The sequence below is a fragment of the Ostrea edulis genome, chromosome 6, assembly GCF_947568905.1.
Source record: "Ostrea edulis chromosome 6, xbOstEdul1.1, whole genome shotgun sequence".
In the NCBI taxonomy this organism is placed as follows: domain Eukaryota; kingdom Metazoa; phylum Mollusca; class Bivalvia; order Ostreida; family Ostreidae; genus Ostrea; species Ostrea edulis.
Genome location: NC_079169.1, coordinates 25,615,831 through 25,638,887, shown reverse-complemented (window position 1 = coordinate 25,638,887; position 23,057 = coordinate 25,615,831). Strand labels below are relative to the sequence as shown.

General features: G+C 35.8%; 1 protein-coding gene across 2 annotated transcripts; it reads right to left on the bottom strand.

The window, feature by feature from the left end:
• Nucleotides 1-203: 203 nt before the first annotated feature.
• Nucleotides 204-23,055, bottom strand: LOC125682945 (uncharacterized). 2 transcript variants are annotated; one of them, XM_048923581.2, is made up of 15 exons: nt 22,831-23,055; nt 22,264-22,382; nt 18,807-21,455; nt 14,384-14,511; nt 13,967-14,010; nt 13,544-13,721; nt 11,749-11,889; nt 10,213-10,343; nt 9,087-9,202; nt 8,700-8,797; nt 8,540-8,605; nt 8,281-8,391; nt 7,295-7,390; nt 5,878-5,964; nt 204-4,137 (listed from the first exon to the last, which is right to left on the bottom strand). In XM_048923581.2, exons 1-15 carry the CDS (start codon nt 22,857-22,859, stop codon nt 4,099-4,101), a joined length of 4,032 nt encoding a protein of 1,343 aa, XP_048779538.2. In that variant the 5' UTR covers nt 22,860-23,055; the 3' UTR covers nt 204-4,098. The 2 variants fall into 2 exon arrangements, with proteins under 2 accessions (XP_048779538.2, XP_048779539.2); XM_048923582.2 differs by having other exon boundaries at nt 22,264-22,400; nt 22,831-22,999.
• Nucleotides 23,056-23,057: the final 2 nt, after the last annotated feature.

The window sequence follows — 23,057 nt, the reverse complement described above, 5'->3', positions numbered from 1 at the left end:
TCAATCTAAGATGCAGCAATTCAGCTGATAAAGATTTAGATTTTGTTATCATTCAACTGTGCTGGAGTTTGTCAGGTCATTTCATTCAATCTTTGGGAAAATTAACCAGGGATAAATGTACATAGTAGCACCTATGGAATTTAGCATTGCTTCCCCCTGCAAGAATAAATGTTGATGGTACACTGAATAAATAAAATTCAACATTCAATGAATTATTTAATCCAGGTATTCAAATATAAATGATATCACCATTATAACATTTTTCATAGAGTAACATATATTAAAATCAAATATATCAAGTTTGTAAAACATTTAATTTAAAACAATTGACACATTTCTCAGTTTTGGTGAAACATGCAGTGATAGTAACAATGTCACCAAGCACATCATCATGTAAATCTTCAGCATGGGTCACAGAATTCGTGTATAGTACAATCCATCACGAGATGGAAATCTAGGTCATAATGTGTACAAGATAGCTGTGATGGACAATGAGATACAATGATAATCTACAATTAATCAATTATACAAGTATAAAATATAAATATTGAGTTGCATTCATTTTAAAACATTTTCATGCATTTGGATGACACAGATTTAGCAATCAAACACTAACAATGAAAGAAATGTGATAGTATATGCTGGATTTTTTAAGACTCACATACAAGCTAACCCGACCTCACAGGCCACAAAGCTAACCCGACCTCACAGGCCACAAAGCTAGCCCGACCTCACAGGCCACAAAGCTAGCCCGACCTCACAGGTCACAAAGCTAGCCCGACCTCACAGGCCACAAAGCTAGCCCAACCTCACAGGCCACAAAGCTAACCCAACCTCACAGGCCACAAAGCTAGCCCGACCTCACAGGCTAGTCCGACTCCTTCATTCTTTAGGTGCACCTTGTATTCCATCACCCAGGAGTCAATTTAATGTCTTATACACAATTCTTAACGAGTCGGATCTACAAAGCAGATACAAAATCATATAAAGCACTAAAATGACCATCAACGCAAACAATTAAATTGTCCTTTTTTGGGGGTTCAACATGTCCCTTTCTCAGAACAAACGAAAAGGTTTTACATAAGATGGCTAAAGATAGTATAAGATGTACAAGAAAGGTCATCCCCAAAAATATGACAATCTATTTTCATAAGCTGAATAGATTTTCTATCCCCATTTACAGTGTCCCATTCAAAGCCCTAAGCGTTACCCTGCCCCTCCTGCCAAGAATTGTACAAAGCAGACTCCACAAATCCCCTTCGTTCTATATATTCATGATACAAATGCATGTTCTTTATATCATATTGCCAATACATTACATTCTACCGAGCAGATTTACAAGATATTTCTACGTATTCTAAGTAAAATGCCAAACAACCATGGTGACCCATACCTAGTCCTGGTAGTCACTAGAGATATTCTAAATTTTAGTTACATGGACATGATAATGCATTTGAATCAACAATTCATCATTTGACTCCAGAGACAACTTTTAAGAAATAAACTTTCTATTCTCCCTTTGCTATTTTGAATTTGCCAATTGTTTTCAAATTGAACAAATGCTGAGTGTGAAGGTCACTGGACTTCGATAAGCAACCCGTGATCTGAAATGGATCCAAACAGTCGCACTAAAATTGTTTGCTCTTATACAAGTCTTCTCACAAAAGAGGACAGTGGGTTAAAGGTGAACAAAACAGCATAAATCAAATAACTTGATCCAAAAGACAACTTATTACTTTTGTAATTTATGCATGAAGACTTTATTCAATGCATTTTCCTCCTAAATATCTGACTACAGCATGTTTATCTTACGGCACCAGTTTATCGTCCGACACCAGTTTATCATATGAAACCTGCTTATCGTATGTTACCAGTTCATTGTATGACACCAGTTTATCGTTGGACACCAGTTTATCAGCTCATCCTCCGACAGGGTGTATACAACTCCATGCAGTTTTTAAAAACAGGTAGTCTTTTGTGCAGGTAAATGATCACACTTATTCCTTTTAATATTTAACAAAAATAGAAGATGAGAAAATGAGCTAGACTGTTTAAAATTTATTGCTGATGCTGCAGATCTAATTTCATGCTTCGTCGCTCCTCCTTACAACATCCCGAGTGGTGTATAAGACTCCAATATCATTCTCTTGACGAGTACAAATGCTAGAATGTGTATTCCTTTGAGAGACTTCTTAGTGCTTTCTGAGCTATGGCGTAATATGAGATTGTGCTGAAAGATGCACGCTGATCATTTGATGATAAATTGTACACTATCTTGCAGTTTACTAAATGCTTCCTCACATTTTCTGAGACTAATGACATCATAGGCCCTAAACATTCCTCAGCATGAAATTAACATCAGATGTTTAACCGCACATTTCAGACAATCTGGGATGCACTTCTTTCTCTGCTTCTAAACACATGGCCACATTTTCTGTCATTATTGGACTTCAAAATACTTTCATCTATACATGCTAATATTTTCCATTCTCTTGCATACTTCACTGAATATTCTAATAGAAAAATGCAAACAAGAATCAATGATTACTTTCAGAAATTTTGCCCGACAAAAAACCCTTAATTGGATGGTAGCACTACAGATGCATTCATTTGGTCTTCTTTAACAAGATAGTCCTACTTGGATCTTCTACATAGAAAGCAGTATGTACACTGAAAGCAGTAATCAAAGTAAAAATTGAGGCTAAACAACAGTATAAATTGATCATGCAGTGTCACTAGATATTCTTAAATCTAAACAGTTCACTTTTTTCTCATGTTTTGGTTTAAAAGAAGACAAATATGCTTTTTCATGCAAAAATCTATGTGTATTTAAAAATTGCAGGGAGCTATAAGTACAATCTAGAAAGAGAAAATTTATACAGGGTCTAAGTCGTGGCCCCTTCAGGGTTTCAGTCTGAGGACAAATTATGCAGATATGTAGCAGAGGTACATTTATTTTATATCGGTAGCACATTTCACCATAACTCTGATCTAATCAAATCATTATGCACGAGAACCACACCTCTAGGGTTCCACTCCAGGAATGGGGTAGCGCCCTCAAGGTTACAAAATACAGACACCAAGAATGTTTGTAATAAATAAATTTCAACCATGAAACTAACAAACAAAAAGAAACCCAGTAACACAATGAAAACAGCTTATAGCTGACCTGATATATTGTAGTTTTATTTTGAACAAAGAGCCTTGGGGTTGTAACCCTGTGGCAGGCAATACAAGCAGGTAATGTAAGTGTAGACCATGATGAAACACATTAACCACTACACAGAACATAAAAAGAACAAGTGAAACGCTGACACGAATATAGCCGACTACTTCAATATAGGTACCCTGTTCCTGCAGTCCAAGATAAAATATTACAGGGAAACGCTGTACTTCAATACAGGTACCCTGTCACTGCAGTACAAGATAGAATATCACAGGGAAAGATGCACTATGAAATGAAAACAACAGATAATTCTGAACTTTCTCATCAACATGGCTGCAGAATCTAAGTACAGTAATAGTTCCTTCATACAGTCAGCTAACTCAATTTAATCCTATTCTCTGATAGGATTAGGGTATATGACAGTGAGCAATATAATTTCTAATGTGAAGTTGAAACTAAAGACTGTACAGAATTATCTATCGAATGCGTATGTTGCTGATACTTTTCAGGCAGTGCATCATTTCCCCTACCAATTGTTATCTTTTGATTCCTGCAATCATTTGCAGACCTACATTCTGTACCACTGACTAAAAACTCAATCATTTACACCAAGATCGATATGCTAGCTAAAACTGTATACATCTATCTGTACATATGGCACTATAAGCAGTTAAGATTTAATAAGTGTACCCTCTAACATACACAATAAACAACAAATGTAAGAACAAACTGGACAACCTTAAGATGGAAAAAAAATAATAAAAATAACTCTGCTATTTCTCGAACTTTGGTATATTGGAGATATCATTATTTTGTGACACGCCAAGTTCATCCGTTGGTCCCCGTTATCAGTAGGCTGGACTGTGACTAGATTGGAGTATCTCACCCTCTCACTCTTTCGCAGATGCTATCTAAATTGGGGAGGAATGTAGTTATCCCTTTTCCAGCAGGTTTTTCAGATCATCAAAAATCTGTATGAAGAAAGAATAACAACTGCACTGACAAAAATTTTCAAATCAAATCTGCAATGAGATATGACAAACGATCTTCAATATTTAAGATAACATTTCTCGGTATAACAATTGAATACAGTGGAACTCCTCAATATAGGCCAGCTTTTAAACTGAAGAAAATGGCTAGTTTAAAGGGATGGCCAGTTCACTGAAAATTTACAACCACCAATGAGTTATGTCCCTTTTAATTGCTATTCATTTTGTAATATTATGAAATTTCAAAATTCATCGCCTAGCTGAGTACCTCAGTAGTTTAGCGTGTTGATTACGGGTTCCAGTCCAACAAGCGTTTTAATTTTTTTTCAGATCACTTTCTTCTAAAACTGTAATTTTTTTTTACTAAATAAAGTGAATTTGAAAGTTTTCAATTTCAAAATATTGTTGTACATGTACATATCCTCCACATCAAATTTCTCTGGACTGGTGTAGCTTCATCCATAACTTTATCATAAATAAAATAATACAAGCCAACTATCTATTATTCATAAGTGCCTACAAGCTGTAAAACTGAATTGCATAATGGAGGATGGTACTATTCACTTTGATCTCGTGTTAAAATGAGGGCACAATAAAGGCATGTATTTAACCATCAGCTTCCTGCAAGGTAAGTCTCTATTTCAGAGCAACTGATATGGTATTTTCTAATAACTCTTGCATGCATATACTGTAGCAGTCAAGAAAAACATTTAATTTCAATTCTGAAATAGCCTTCAATGTTCACCTACTTAGCCCATAGGCCACATCACTCACTTTAGTCATCATATCATGGCTCTGCTATTGTGATGTTTAAAACATTTCTTTTTAAATCTTTATTCCTATGAAAACTTTGACCCCATATTGTGGCCCAAACCTAGCCTAAGTGGGATACAATACAACTGAACTTGAATTCACACAGCATGGGGATGTCTCATTACCAATATACAAAATAGGAAAGCTCTACCTTAAATATAAATAGTTCAGGAGATATTGAATAGGTTAGGTTTTCTTAAAAGTAGGTTAAAATCTCCATGGTCAAAAAGTAAAAATTTTGGGGCCATAAAAATGTCCTGTCACAAGAAATCCACATGTGAAATATGAGAGCCCTCTGTCTTCATTCAAAAGTTATGAGCAAGGTTGAAGTTTTGGACAAATAGACAAGACGAAAACAATGGACTGGGTTTCAGTAACTCTAAAACCTCTCCAACCATAGGGGTGAAAACTCAAAACCTCTCCAACCATAGGGGTGAAAACTCCAGGCTTCTTTCATGATCACCAACTACAGCTGGTTTGTGAAGGTGTATACTTCCTTTCTGTATAAAGTATATAACTCCCTCCCAATCCCCAAAAAACAAAAACAAACTGGCCTATATTTAGTTTTAAGAGGTGACCAATATTTTGACAATTTCTGTACGAGGAATACATTCATATGCAAGACTTACATTGTATGCCAAAACTTTCAAGGGGGAATGGGGCAGAGGGGGTGGGAGAGAGAGTTTTCAAAGGGGCCAGTAATGAGAAGTTTCAATGTAAATAATTTTCTGGTACTAAACAGGATATAAACTAAAGCTACCTTTCACTTCTTGAGGAACTTGACTATATAGATCGATGCCAAGTTCAAAAGTTTATTTCTAATGACATACATTTACAGCTGACTGTTCAAATTTTGGAAGACCTTGGCTTACACTTAACCTTCTCCCATTCTTTCCCGGTCTGACATACCTTGAGCACCCAAGTCCTGTTATTGAGACACTTGTCGAGAATTTCAGGATTGGCCAACTTGCTGTTGCCTTGTCTTAAAATGTCAACCTGAAAATTCATATTTTAACAAGTTTTATCAACTGCACTGAATTCATGATGTATTACTAGTTACTATGAAATAGAATTGAAAAAATAATGAATGTGTATTTATCAATTAAGTTTAGCATGCATTGATGTATTAAGGCAGCTCAACATACTCTCCAGTTTTCATTTTATTGTACAGAGCATGCTTTATATAAAAAAAAGTGATCCTGACTTTTTATGTTTTGATATTTTCACAAAATTGTTTAAGTGATACAGAATGTCAATTCCAAATTTTTTGTTTTAAAAATGCAAATACTTTATATAGGTCATAGAATCGATAACACAAAAAATCAATGTGATCAAAATCAGCTCAGAGGAGCGAATTAAGGAGCTGATTTTAATCAGATTGACAAAAAATAAAATGGAAACTGTATGCAATGTACATGCATGTTGGAATTTTCTAAAGAGTTATATCTTCTTTTTAAGAAAACAAATTCTATCCAAAATCAGTGCACAGAAAATCGTCTTTTAATATCATGCAAATCATCTTTTATGGAATACACATACAAAACTATTACCATTTGTATTGTAAATTGTTATAATGCAGATGGAATGTTTTTCAGTATCTAATGATTTCTAATGTACTGGACGTGTCAGTAAGTTATAGCTGCAATAATGTAGCCCTCTCCAATTTTCTTTTTTTGGGGCGGAAGGGCTACAACTCCTTAGGATCTCTATAATGGTGCAGATGTGGGAGTGATCCACCCCTGCAACATTTTCGATCACTCTAAACTTTTGCTGGCTTTTTTTAAGTAATAAAATGATATTCAGAATCTATGTTTCTTATAAATATATAAATTTACAACCTGCAACTTACAATTTGTGAGGCTCTATTCTACCGTGTTTAACAATTTTGATACATTCCAATTTCAATTCTATTTGTGCACCATGTTTGATTGTCAAGTTATTTGCCCATATAAGATAACATTTACAAGCATGGTGGAGCAGACGAAGATTTTGCATGTTGTACATGATATCTAATGAAAAACACTTTTATTAGACATGCTCAAGCACAAAGTTGGTACTCTTTTTAGTGTAAACAACATTGGAGACAAATACATGGAGCATATCACAGATTATTCTTAAGAATATTTTGCACCATTACGAAAATCCTATGGAATTTTAACCCTCTCCTGTAAACATCAAAAAAAAATCTGAGAGGGTTACATTGCAGCTAAGTAAGATACAATGTGTACTCTGGTGTCTTCAAATGTGGCCTATCTATTTTATGGTGAACACTGCATGAAGTACATTGTACATAATACTATGTGGACAATCTCCAGGAAATATTTACCTTGGCTTGACATCGTTTGGACAAGTTGTACTTAAAATGATACAGACTGTGATACGGCATGACATGAGGTGAAGCTGTCTTCCCAATCAGAAACTCCTACAAATGAGTGACATCGATTAACAAACGATATTACGGGAAACACAAATAACAATCAGAAACTCCTACAAATGAGAGACATCGATTAACAAACGATATTACGGGAAACACAAATAACAATCAGAAACTCCTACAAATGAATGACATCAATTAATACGGGAAACACAAATAACAATCAGAAACTCCTACAAATGAGTGACATCGATTAATACGGGAAACACAAATAACAATCAGAAACTCCTACAAATGAGTGACATCGATTAATACGGGAAACACAAATAACAATCAGAAACTCCTACAAATGAGAGACATCGATTAACAAACGATATTACGGGAAACACAAATAACAATCAGAAACTCCTACAAATGAATGACATCGATTAACAAACGATATTACGGGAAACACAAATAACAATCAGAAACTCCTACAAATGAGAGACATCGATTAACAAACGATATTACGGGAAACACAAATAACAATCAGAAACTCCAACAAATGTTAGAATGATAAAATCAACAAACATTTCATGGGGCATGTTACCTCAGTAAGCATAAGCTATTTTGTTCAATTTGGAATACATCACACACTAAACTTAAACAATCATAGTTTTGGTTAAAAAAAACCCCAGATCTTGGGCATGTCTCTGATCTCTTTCTAAATACTGAAGGAATACTTGCAAATCTATCTGTATATTCAAGTGGTGGAAAACATCCCCAATAAATGTAATTAAGTGGTAGAAAACATCCCCAATAAATGTAATTAAGTGGTAGAAAACATCCCCAATAAATGTAATCAAGTGGTAGAAAACATCCCCAATAAATGTAATCAAGTGATGGAAAACATCCCCAATAAATGTAACTCTATGGTTTTTAAAACTGCTTTTCCTTACTATGCTGGCATCTACAACTGTTGCCTTGTTCTCCACCAGTGTTTTGTGATCATATGACTGACCAAAAAGGTGGACAGATTTCACAGCAGGCTCATTGGCAAAGCGACATGCCTACAAAAACACAAACTCTAACATGGCTGTCTCTTTCTAATACTACAACTGTCTACAAAATGTGGCCAACATTTACTTCACTCAAATTCAAAATTTTCCTATAACTTTTATATATTGTAAACATGTATGACAATAGAAAAAATCTTACTTGGCATGCTAAATTGAGATTGGGACGATCCAATTCTCTTATATGAGGCTTAGATTGAAGAGCATTCTGAAAAAAAAAAAAACACCCAGTCAATCAAAGCAATGCAGAGAAAGGGACAAGATCTGGTTTAACACTATGAACCCCCAATTATTTGCCATACCTTGAATTTGGTTTTCCATTGCACCTTTGCATCAATTTCAATCAGCTTCTTGTCAATCAAATCATCAATACTGGTAAGAGGTCCTATGTAAAACTCCTCTGTAAATATAAAATGTTGTTCAATTCATTATAAATTTACACCATTTGTCTGAATGAAATAAAATATAAACAGATCGACATTTAACATTGTCAGATGTTACAGAATACAAGATCAGAAAATGTGTAATCCAACTGTAACAAGTTGTTGTCATGTTCATTAAACTTGATGAATGAAATAGTGTGTGAACATTGCGCTGATATTGTACATACATGTATGTACATGATTTAAAACAGAACACCACAGTCATTGATGATCTATATCATTTCATGACACTATGAGAACTGGTACCTTTGGAGTCTAATATTGCCATAAGAAATCCTGGCTCTAAGGCACGACTGAGGAAAATCTGCAGATACACATTGAACATGTCTGCCAATGGGTCTTCTTCATACTCATTTTCTAAGCTACAAGACAGAAGATTAACTTTAAGGATTCTCTGTCCCTCAGGTCCTTTCTCCCCCACATCAGTAACCATCAAGTACTAAAATTCCCATTCACAACAAAGGAACAACAGCTGAGTTGTGTACATTTCAAACAAATGAAAACAATACATGTCTGTTAAACATATGCATTTTCTCCAAATTGAAATACTATGTAAGTGGAATTTTTACCAAGACATAGATTTTGCGATTTTTCCATAAAAAAAGTGGGAATATATATTTAGCAAGAACTAATTTTAGCGACTTCATAATTCCAAGAAGGGTAATTATTACCTCCAATACAGAATAAATTGTTAACGATATTTAATTTTAGTCACCTAATCACTCCCACTAATAATGCCAAAATTCTTAAATCCTCACCAAGAATTCTGTTTATACACATATATATTAGAAAAATATGGTAAAATCTTCATTTGAAAACCAATATGGGTAATCTAATAATGATGATTAATTTGCCTATAAAGTTATTTAGTAAAGGGTTCTTGAGTTACTGGTCACATGTATGATAATGAACAGAAACTGAACTGTTCAAAATTTTCTAACCCCAAAGTGCATAACTCTGCCATAATTATTTTGATATGAACCAAATACAATCTTGATCCATGTATTCTCCTGACATATCTTTATCTTGAATTTCAATTCTAACTATTATTAAATTATTTAAAATTTTCTAAGTCTGTCAAAAATTATTCAACCAGAACCAAACATAAACCCTTGACCTGCAAATTTTCATTATATATCTAAATACCAAATTTCAGTTGAATATGTGCATCTGTAGCAATAAAATTGAACAGAAACTAAATCATGACGGAAGGAAGAAAAGGGTGACAATTATATTCCCCGTCTTTACATTGTGAGTGTAAAATAAACAGCTCATTTTCCAGTGCATCTGGACCACAAATAAACTCCATGTCAAAGTGTTAGTTAAGGTACAGAGACATTAATTCAGAATCTAAGTATACTTAACGCCTAACCTCGAGTCCAGCTTGGGTTTGGGTCGATCAGCTTCACACACCTCTACAACATGGCCATCCCTCTCATTCTTTACAGTGGTTACTTTGATTGGGATGTAATCTAGGTCCATCTTTGGCAAACAACTAGAATACTGAAAGTCAATTCACATTCATATATGAAACACCCCTTAACACAATATTACTGTGTAAGTTAAACATGTCAGGATTAGATTTTATGTTCAAATACCGGTACGCTATTTTGAAATGAGTAATTGTGATTATCAAGAAGAGTGAAGTTGGATAAAATACAACCAAAAATAACTACAGCTGGCTTATTGGTAATAACAATAAAGAACATCCTAAAATGGGTGTAAAATTGATAGAGTTCATCCTTACTCCAGGGCAAGTCTGCATGTCACTGTGAAGTATGGTGACTCCAGTCATTTACAACCCCAAAACCCTTCTCCTATGACAGAGTTCAGTTTGCTTGACTTTTAACCAAAAATTTGATAGGGGTCATCCTCAAGATCATGTATGACTTCAAAAGTGAAAGACAATCACTAAAAGTCCAGAAATTATCTTCCTATGTTAATATCTAAATTGTTTTATCTTCAACTGTTTGACCCCAAAATCTTATCCCATGTACTCCTATTGACAAAATTGTAATACTAAAATTTCACCATGGATATGAAATAAAATAGAAGCTATTGAAACTTCTTAACCAGTTTCTTATGTATACATGTCCTGTTTACTTGACCTTCGAACTTTTGACCCCCAAAATCAATAAGGGATCATTTCAATACCATCAGATGGCTGCGGTGGTCTAGAGGTTAGAGCGTTCACCCCACATGTGGAAGGCCGGGGTTCGAATCCCGGCTGTGACAGGCCTGTCGTTAAAACAGGTAGTGACAGTACCATCGTCAAATGCTCGGCATCAGGTGTGAATGTCACGGGTCCTCGGAGATGACCTTAAAAACGAATGTCCCATGTCGTAGCAGGTGTGGCATGCTAAAGAACCCTCACTGCTCAATGGCCCTAAGCGCCGAGCATAGGTCTAAATTTGAAGCCCTTCGCCAGTCTTGGTGACGTTTCCATATGAGTGAAAAATTCTCGAGAGGTATGTTAAACAAGATACAATCAATCAATCCCAAAAGAAGTCTGCGCCTGAAGTTTAATTACTCTTGGTAAAAAGGATGATGAGTTAAAGCGCTAAAACTGTTTTCTTTTATCGGTGTCCAATTGACCACCAAAGTATCCCTACAGATGATCCACATCCCAGAGGAAGTCAAAGCAATTCATTATAAATAATAACTATTAAAATTTCGTAAGTGAATGGACAAAGTGAATTCTATATACCCCCTACACTTCATTTAGGTGTGCATGTAAATTAAATGCTGAATGCTACATTATCCTATTTTTAAGTGAATTCTATATACACCCTACACTTCATTTAGGTGTGTGTGTAAATTAAATGCTGAATGCTACATTATCCTATTTTTAAGACACTACTCATAAAGATTTTCACAAATTCTTATGACACACATATAAAGGACTTACTGTACAGGTGGCCATGTGAAGAATCTTTCCCCTTTCTGTAAACAATTCGTATTTTTTCATCATTTTGCCTGGGTCTATCTTCCATATAGGAAAACATTCAAAATTGTTCATGTCCGTTTTGGCCATCACAAAATCACCTACCTGAAATCAAACATTCACAAAATTAACTCATTTTATACAAAATCAACTACCTGAAATTAAACATTCACAAAATTAACTCATTTTATACAAAATCAACTACCTGAAATTAAACATTCACAAAATTAACTCATTTTATACAAAATCAACTACCTGAAATTAAACATTCACAAAATTAACTCATTTCATACAAAATCACGTACCTGTAATTAAACCTTCACAAACTAATTTTATACAAAATCCACTAATAAAAATTAATGCATTTCATTTACAAGAATTCTTGGAAGTCAAGAATCAAAAGAACATCTTAAGAAAATCGATATGGATAAAAATAAAGACACATTCACAAGAGAATACTTCATAATGTACACCATAAGGAGCTATGTATACATGATGTATATCTATGTCTGAATACTTGAAGTCATAAGCTATGACACTGTCATTTGCAACTACCTTGGAATACGACCGACATGATAGGAAAAAAACCCACTGGTCATGGTGAGCTACTTTTCATATTTTAAAGCTATACATAGTAAATTCATGTTCAGATATCTTGCAAACTGTAAGGCTTAGCTTAATCAAACCTAGTCTGCTGATGAATCTTGGGTAGTCTGCTGATGAATCTTGGGTAGTCTGCTGATGAATCTTGGGTAGATGATAAGATAAAAAAGTAGCTCAAGGTGAATTACTTTTTGGAATTTTGAGGCTATCCATAATCGAATTGTTTCTGGGTCATATCTTTCACACTGGGAGGCCGAGGATCATCAAACTTGGTCAGTTGATGCATCTTGGAGTAACAGTGTGTCACAGTCAAAAGAAAGGTCGTGACATCCCCAGTTTTGAATTGAATGGCTATGCATAGTGAAGTCACGTATGGTTTTTATTTTGCACAATATGTAACCCACTTTGGGATCAGCTACACCTCTCCCCAGATGTATCAACTGATGAAGTTGGTCCTCGGTCTCACAGGGCTAAAGATATGTCCCATACATGATTTGAATATGTATAGCCAAAATATTCCAAAATGATGCCACAGTGGCATACTTATGGGTCATGAAACAGCACCCCCCCCCCTCCCCCTTCAAGGTGTATCAACTGAACTGTAACTGTCCAAGTTTGATGATCTTAGGCCTCAGTGTGAAAGATATGACTTAGATAGAAACAATCTGTCTGTGGATAGCCATAAAATTCCAGAAGGAGGTCACTTAAACCCATTTTGACTCACAACCCCACAACCCCCCTAACCCCATGCATCACCTGACAAGGTTTGATAGTCCTATGCCTCACAGTGTAAAAGATACATGACCCAGATGCAAAAAAGTCAAACAGACAGACAGACGGGAAATCCCATACCATAATACAGCCCATCAAATGATGAGTGTGTATCAAAGACACCAAAGAGCAGGGCAACAGGCATTTAACACACATTGACATACAAAGGGAGGACAAACGGATCCTGGTTGGTACATCATACCCTGAACACTGAGAGGGGAACAGACTTAATATGTTTTAGAAGGAAGAATTGTTACAGCACTGATAGAGTAAAAGACCGGTAGTGGGGGAACAACAGATTGATACACACACACAGAATGGTATTTGAACAGATTGAAAGACTGGAACAGATTGGTATTTACTAGGGGCAAATTAATACACTTACCCTGAACACTGGGAGAGGGGGAAACATGGGATCTGGAGCTGATGGCTCGGACTTCTCTGGTTTAATCTCCGTCACAGTGGGTTTCTGATCTGTAGCAATGAATGTCCTTGCTTTTTTCCTCAGGAGATCAATATCCTCATTCTCAGTATCTAGAGATTGTCGATTGGAACTGCGCCTCCTATAAAACACATTGACAAAGTGTCACGCCCAAGTCCATATAGTGAACAATCAGTTACAAGAGATCTACAGCTGAGAGAGTCTCTGTAAAAAATCCATTCAACCACTGACAGAATATTTCATTCATTGGAACTTTTTTTAATAAATATTTTACAGAAATAACTTGTGCTACGTTAGATTTCAGTACACTTTGAGTAAACATCACATTAGTGTTGCGTCTCACTACAAATAACAACACATCACTACCTTCTTCCTTTTCGTGATTTGACCTTTGGTTCTTTTTTGCCTTCCTGTGATAAAATGAAATACTGTCAAGTTATTCAGATAACAAAATCATGAAATCATCACATGTTGTAGTACTACACACCTGTACATTTAAAATGAGAGTGTAGATTTCATCTTTAGACTGTGTTAAAAGTAAGAATTTATGACTGAATTATGACATTGTAGATGTACAGTGTAATTGAATGCGACTGTACTCACACTGTAGTATTTTCACATAGCAAGGACTGATTGTGTCTGTACATTGGTATATTAACAATGACAAGTAACATTTTTACACTATACAAACTGAACTTGGCATTTTTTGACGTGGAAAGGAGAAATCATTTCTGTAATATCATCTAATCATTTTGGCACTAACATTCTCGTGATCACACTTACAATGGCGAATGGTGCCCAGTCTGGGTCACGGTCTGAATCATACACCTCCTCCTCAGCCGGGGGCTTCCTGCTGAATGGAACGATGGGACCCAGGACCTCATCATCACTGTCCGACTCCACATACTTCTCTGAAAGGTCAGTTATGACACTTTTACATCACTGGTCTTTATACAGAAGGAATTAACATAATGGCGAGAATCTATTCTTCTTGTATAATATATATAATAGAAAACAAAATGTCCTAGATTTATTCATGAATTATCGAGGAATAAATATTCATATCACCATGGATACCAGAAAACTATAACAATGAACAGTGAACTTTTCAATTTAAAAATCTCTAAATCTAGTTCTCAAAACCTTCCTACTTTTGATTCATTTCCTTGTAAACTGATGTTCCTAACTCTGTTAGACTCAAACTGTATACAAATAACTTATACAAACAATGAAATCACTAATTCATAAAACATAAATATGTATACAAATAACTTATACAAACAATGAAATCACTAATTCATAAAACATAAATATGTATACAAATAACTTATACAAACAATGAAATCACTAATTCATAAAACATAAATATGTATACAAATAATATATATATATATATATATATATATATATATATATATATATATATATACACACATACACACACACAAATAAAAAAATAAATAAATATATATATACATGTATATTGCAATCGACATGTAAATCTGTATACAAACAACAACTACATAAAATAATAGCTATAATGCACAACTGGTTTAAATTGCTCTTGACCTACTGTTGTGCTAAATCTTGAGAATACCAATATAAGTACACAATGTCAAATATGAGAGCTGTCCAATAAGTTTGTGAACATACATGTATGCTATTTTTCTCTTTAGATAAGATAAGATAAGTTTATTCCAATTTTGGGCCCAGAGGGCATAACAGTAAGACAGTTTATAAAGAAGGAAATTCAAAAAAGAAAGTTTACAACATTAACTACAGGTTACATAGACTGCAAACTGCATGTGGATGCAGCATGTTGGGGAAACAAGTACATACATATATGAATTGCTAATCATATATATACACAAGTAAATGGACAGTATCAGTATTATACCAACATATGAATAATAAACTATAATGATTTTTGCAGTTTTAAAGCATCACTTCTTTTTCTGAAAGTTTGCACTAAGTATTCACTCAATTTGACAATTACTGGTTTGTCTTCATTAATCATCAACCAAGTAAATTTGTACTTATTTGTTAGATAGATAAAATTTTTGTTGAGCTTTTATATAGCATTAAATAACATATTTCTCTCTTCAACATAGAATGGACAATCAGTAAGGAAATGAAATTCATCTTCTACACAATTAAGGTTACATAATTCACATATTCTTCTGTTTCTTTCTAAAGAAATCTTCTGGCCAGAATTGGTTTTTGTAAATTCATATCTTCCTCTTTCAATTCGAAGGTCATGTGCACTAATTCGAAATCTACATAAAGTTTTTCTTAATTATAGGGATTCTAAAAATATATAACTTTCCATAGTAAAGTTTTGTTTATACGAAAAATATGTTGTGAGTTTTTCGTGATTTCTGACCCTCTTCACGTCGTTTTGACCAGTAAAGTAAAAATTGTTTCCGTACCTGATTCTTCATTTGTTTTTTGAAAAATGAGAATTTGAGATTTTTACAATTGGGTATCAAAATGCCCATTTTTTCCTTAAAATAACTAATGTTTTTGTACCAACAATTTATATTATATGAATTCAGATTGATATTCTCTGTATAAGCACTGTATAACAGGGATGATTCTGGGCAATTCTCAAGTCTATGCCAATATAGTAAAATGCTTTGGATTATAGAGCAGAACATAGGATATCTACCCAATTCAGAGATTATTGCAATATTAATACTTCTTTTACCGGCACCCAGTAGATGTTTACAAAACTTTATAATAACAAACATGTGAAATAACATGCTAATGTACATCTATACAAAAATCAGAGCAATGCACAATACTTTCAGTGTGTTGCAGCATAAATACAAATTGTACATACGACAAGTCAGATAGGCGTTTCTATACTGTGATTACGAGTATCATTATTTCCTAATCCCTAGCCATCCGTACACTGCCAACACTTCTCATATCTCCTCAGCTATGAATAAAAGATACACTAGAAGACAATAAATTACTGTCCTCTGTCAGGATATTGAAAACCGAAGATTTGCTAACATCACAAATAGACGCGATTTCTCTCACAGTAAGGCGTCTGTCTTCAATGATGTAATAAATAAAGGATTTCATATTTTCATTATATAATAGTGTTCTTCCATTTCTTGAAGCATCTCCGAAATTGAACACACCATTGGAAAACTATTTATGTTACTTGTAAATAAAGCTGGGTATGTTTCATTTATTCCCGGTCACTCCCATTATTTTTTTCCTTTCTGTTGGTGTTTCCTCCAGGTCAACACAGAATTTTATATTGCACACTGTTTGGCTGGTTGATGTGGATTTTTCTGGCATTTTCAGAGACCTATTTCTTGCAGTGTTTTCTTGATGTCTCCTTTCTTTGTCAAATAACCATTAAGTACTACTAACATCAGAAAATCAACTTTTTGTTACATCAAAACTAAAGTCTTGTTTTGACCTGTTTGTGAAAAAAAATTGTTTGCAAAAACTTAATTAGGAAGTTTGTAACATTTTTACCCTGGGCCGGGCGTGCCCTCCACTACCTTTTAAGACCACATATTTTTCATTGAAGTGAAAACATTGAAAATTATCTTACTTTGACATGGAATTTCACAACAAACATTTTGGTGTACAATGTGCAAGTTTAAACCCATTTGAAATCACAAAAGCATCACATTCTACAAACTTTTTGGAAAACCCTCCTACCCTGATACAGTCCCTGAAACGTTCTTCTTTCCCACTTGAACGGTGAGCGAACGGTGAACGAACGTTGAGCGCAAAGTGAACGGTGAACGAACGTTGAGCGCAAAGTGAACGAATGCTGAGCGCATTATATATTTTTGTACAAGTACCGAGTATACATGTATATATTTCATGAAATTATCGCAAATTGTACATTAATACACGCAACAGTCATACACAATCAAAAGCAAATTTCGTATGTACATTGTGTATACCATTACATGTACAGATACATTTAATGCATGAGTATAATATATAAACAATGCATGTGAAAAGGAAAACACTATAGTCTACATGTGTAGTGACATCCAGAATTAACAGGTGTTCATGTATGGCTTCAAACTTTCATTCAGAACTCCTGTAATTAACAAACGCCCCTGAAAGGAGTCAAGATAGATGTAGTAAACAAACAGTATACCCTGTGTCAACACCTCAACACTCCTAACAGTATTAAATATTCTTTAATACTTACATTTTGTGTCATTCATTCGTTGCAGCTACATCGACCCGAGGAAATAATCAGTACAAAACTTTCTATTTTTATTATTGATGTGACCATAGATTGCAGTTAGATCGTGCAATATTTATATATATTTGATGTAGATAAAACTGTTTATTATACTGAACTACCCGTAGAATGTATAAAGGCTAATGCAGAAACGTACCAGATAAACAATTAATTACATCTTTGCATTAGGGACAAATGTTACAAAAGTTTCAAATTTGACAAGAGTAGTAAATATCAGTTTATTGACAATGTCTTTCATAAATATAGGCGTAAAAATAGCTATATCAGTTTGACATTCTGACACATACATACGGTACAATGTACATTATGTAGTATCGTTTGTTTGTTTTTATTTTTCAAAGTAGGGGGGTGACTTGTTTAAAACTCTTGTCAAGCAATGCAAAATAATTATAATAATTTGTGCCCAAACTTGTAAATGCTAAATCGTGAACACAGGGGAAGAGGTTTTCATTACCTGAAACTGCCTTATTTTTTTGTACTTGGGTTAGATTCATAACGACGAGCTCTTATATTCGTCTCTCATTTAGCATGTTTAGAATTGTTTTTAACAAAAGCTCAAATGAACCTTTCGGCATTCACAGTGGATAATCCTGACATTTTGTACTTCAAAATTAAATTTCTGATATAGTAAGAAATATCCTACCACTCTGCACACGTTCACTTTTCATTTTCGCCTTGCTATCAAGATTGGTCCTTTCACTTTGGTGTTCCAAATGACAATGAAAAGACTGAACGATGAATGAACGGTGAACGCTTTGTGAACGGTGAACGAACAGTGAGCGCACGCTGAACGCAAAACTGAACGGAAAGCGCACGGTGAGCGAACGGAAAAATGGTAAAGTAGAACGTTTCAGGGACTGTACCAGTACACATATACAGTCTCTTTTTGTTCCTTATCTGCTGTTTGAACACAACAATATAAATACAATGTATTCTTCCTAAATATAAAATACTTACTCTTCTGCTGTGTCCTTTCTTTGGCCTTCCGAGAGGACAGCTGCCTTTTAGGAACCGATGGTGATGGGGGCTTTTCTGGGACTGAAGCTTCGGGTGGAAAATCCTCATAGTCAGCCTCATCACCAGACGACATCACATATGCATCATCAGAATCATCCCTGCGTTTCTTTTTTATGGCTTTTGAATTCCTGCGCTTAGTGGTTTTTAGAAGGTCTGCCTTGCGTTTGACAATCTCCGACCCCCGACCCTGACCCCTTCCCAGACTAATTTTCATTTTCAGACTTGGCTTGCCATCCTCACTGATTTGTTGTACAATCCCTTGCACCTTGCTGGTATTTGTGTTAGTCGATTCCTCCTCATCTGAAAACAATGTGGAGGCCTGAGAAGTGGATGGAGAGTACTGAGAACTGGGGTATGTGTCATGCTTTGGTGAGCCACTATCACTACTGAATTTTCTCTCTACTTTTTGTGTTGGTTTGGGTCTTGGAGGTTCTGGAATATATTTTGGCAGTTCTGGTCGTTTCACAACCGAGGTATTTACACTTGATAAGGTTTCTGGCTTCTTTCCTTGAATGAAGCTCAGAAAAGAGTTCAGAAATCCAGAGTTTGGGTTAGTCTTAATTTCAGGTTTTTGCACAGGGAGTGGATGGTTGTTAATTTTCGGTGTGTGGTTCTGAAATAGACTGTTACTCCTTTGAGTCTGTTTATCTACAACAGAGGTGGTGGGAGGTTTTTGAAGATGAAGAAACTCATCATCTGTTTCAGGCTTGGCTGCCACCGTTTTTGATGGGGAGGTCATACCATCGTGAACACAGTTCCACACTTCAGACCCAGAGGCTTGCTCTGGCATCAGAGGAAGTGTAGTAGGGTAATGGCTAGGAGCCGAGTGCCCTCCTATAAGGCTTGACAAAGCATCCTCATCTATGGTGGACGTTCTCCTCTGGCTTTCCTGATATCCAAGACAAGAGCCATTGATGTCAAACCTATTACTAAAACTGTCCATATCCCCATACATGTTGCTTTCAGATGATGACACTTGGTACTCATTGTCTCCAACAACTAAAGCCTGCATTCCCAGGGAATTCCCAAGGGAAGACTTCACGGCATTCCCACAATTAGAGCTATAGTTTATATTGGACTCATGCTCAACCACTGACGGTCTCTGCATGGAGGAGATATGCATGGAGTTTGATGAACTAAGACCTTGAGCAGCCATGGAGGGTGTGCCCCCTGAGTGAAGTGTGTTGGGTAACATCATAGAATTCATGCTGGTGTTCATACTATGATTAATCAAGGGATTGTCCATTGAATGAGATGTAGCATTAGTAGGATCACTTTGAGTTCTAATCACTGTCTGTGTTAGTGAGCTATAGTCATTTAATACAGGGGAGTTGTTATTCCGTATTGAACAGCTTGACTGCCTGCCATTTTGAATATTTTGAATGTTCTGGGGATAGTTTCCTTGCATCTGCTGTTGTTGTTGGATGTGTGGGCTGTATGACTGCGGGCTGAATGAATTCAGATTCTGAGGACTATCTGTTCTGTTCTTAGGGGCACTGTAAGAGTAATCCCCCGGGATACTGTAATCCAAGGAGTTTACACAATCCAGTTGATTATCCTGAAACTGATTTCTGGCTAACGGCCCTTCATCCCTGGACCTACGCTTATGAAGTTTTGATTTCTTACTCTTTGTAGTAGAATCTGCCACTGCTTGTACTGGGGATGATGACATCATGGTAGATGTTGGTTGTTGTAGTTGTGGACTTTCACGGGTCGAGGAAACATGGGGACTGAGATTGTGAGGGGACTGATGGAGAGGGCTTGGGATACCATGGTTACTATGTATCGAAGGTGATCCGTGCATGAATTGATGGCTCGATACATAGGAATTCTGATCTGGTCCTAAGTCTTGTGCTGCTGACTTAGGAACATTCATGTGCTGCATCATTACAGAGTTCTGACTTTGTTTCAGAGAGTTTCTTGTGTGATCAACATGAGTCAGATCATGAAAGTCTAAATGAGTGAAGTCCTCATTTTGTTGCCCTGCATCAGAAACAGGACTCACAGGATCATAGTTCATACTGTGGGTGGTACTGAATTGCTCGGGTTTAGATGTTTGCGTTGATGAAAATACAGCATATGAGGTTTGTGAATGAGAACGGTCCTCCAGTCCTGGGCTTGATATGCCATAAAGAAGCGAACTAGTAGGACTTCTCATCTCACTGTATTCAATTTTTGATGAAGAAACAGATATCTTCAAAGGTTCAGGTTGGTTTTGTAGTTTCATGGAGAAAGGTTGATCATGAATAAGGTTTTCAGCTGCCAAAGGATTTCGAGACAAAGACTGATTTAAGGTACCAGAGTGAGCAGGAGGTGGCCCGGGCAATTCTAAAGAGAGCTGGTTCGAGTTCATTAAACTTAGTAGTCCTCTCTCAACTTCATGGCTGTTTTTTAAGGCATCAGATACATAATGTGATGAGATAGTACGCGAGAGAGGCTCTGTGATAGGAGACCTCAGCAAGGAATTGTCTGAAAAAGCTGTTTGGGGGGACACTTTCGGCAGTCCAAAAGCACCTACAGCAGGATTCTCTAGAGCACCATGGTGAGGAGAGATGGGCAGACCTGACAGACCTTGTGGAAGTCCAAACCCTGAAACACATTAGTAATACATATATATATGTACATGTATATATTGAAAAAAATGTATTTACTGACTAGCAGAATTTAACCATTTTCATTTCAATCCATCAAGAGTTTATACACATAATTATGAAAAATCCTTGGTCTAGGAAAATATAATGAAAAAAGTATCCTACAAAATGACACTTTTTAAGTTTCTGTATTTCAAAAGATTCCTTTGATATGGGATTTCCACTGAAGAGACAACATGATGAAAGTACCCTTGATTAATTGTATCTTCTTTAACGTCCCTCTCGAGAATTTTTCACTAATATGGAGACGTCACCAATACCGGTGAAGGGTTTCAAATCTAGGCCTATGCTCGGCACTGACGGCCATTGAGCATTGAGGGATTTTCGCATGCCACACCCACTGTGACACAGGACAGTCATTTTTAAGGTAATCTCCGAAGACCAGTGAACTGACACTACCTGTTTCAACGAATTAGGTATGTTGCGGCCAGGATTCGAACCCTGACCTTCCACTTGCGGGGCGAACGCTCTACCTCTAGACCACTGTTGCGGTTAAAGTACTCTGGAATTACTGAAACTTTAAAAATGTTATTTTCTAGGGCAAATTATACAAGTGTGGATGATTTTAGGTACTGTCATACAGATTACTCTTATGGCATGTATGATTGTGAAGCAATGCCATCCAGACTACTCCCCAGTATACAAGATTTTAGGTTATATTACTACTTCCACTACTCTACACATATGTAAAAAAGAATAAAAAAATTAGGCATTGCCATTCAGATTACAGTATGTCTGATTTTCACCTGAAGTGAATCCAGTCTGCTGTGGTCCCATCTCCAGTCGTGGGGGCCCTGAACCCAAACCAACAGGGGGCGGCTGTCCATACGGAAGATTAAAGTTCCTCCACTGATTGGGGTCCATACTGTAATTTTTTTAAAATCTAAAATACATGAGACAACCAACTAATCAAACCAATCGTCACCACAGTCTGACATAGTCACAGTGTCATTTTAACATCATTCGTGAGAGCAGCATGTATCTGATGTCTGGAGCAGATGTGCTTCCCAACTTTTGCTCTATGACTATATTGATTGTTTCTACAATATACTGGTTTACTAAAACACTAACTATTTACAATGGTTTAAACACAAAACATGGTTATAAGTACAACAAATGTCAGATGTCCACTACCACACAGTCACCTGTCTGGTTCTCAAACATCAATGCGGTTTCTCTGCATCTTATAAGTCGTTGACATAATGGGAAAATTTTCAAGAAATCAAATATGGTCATGAACAATGTTTTAAGTCCCCAAAACTTGCATGAAACTCAATAAATCAAAAGTAGCACTAGACCTATATAAAAATTACCTTAGCCATAGATTATTATTACCCAGCATTCAATGTAATATGAGGGGTTCCGGGTGGATATGCTGTAGATGTAATCCGTGTCGCTGAATATCGACAGTAAACCAGTTAAAATAATTCTTTAATACGGATTTTTGCTATTTGAAAACTAGAGCAATAAATCTGATATGCATCAAGAGATTCACAATAAAACTTTCAACAGTTTATATTGCCAAGATATGGAAACCGGA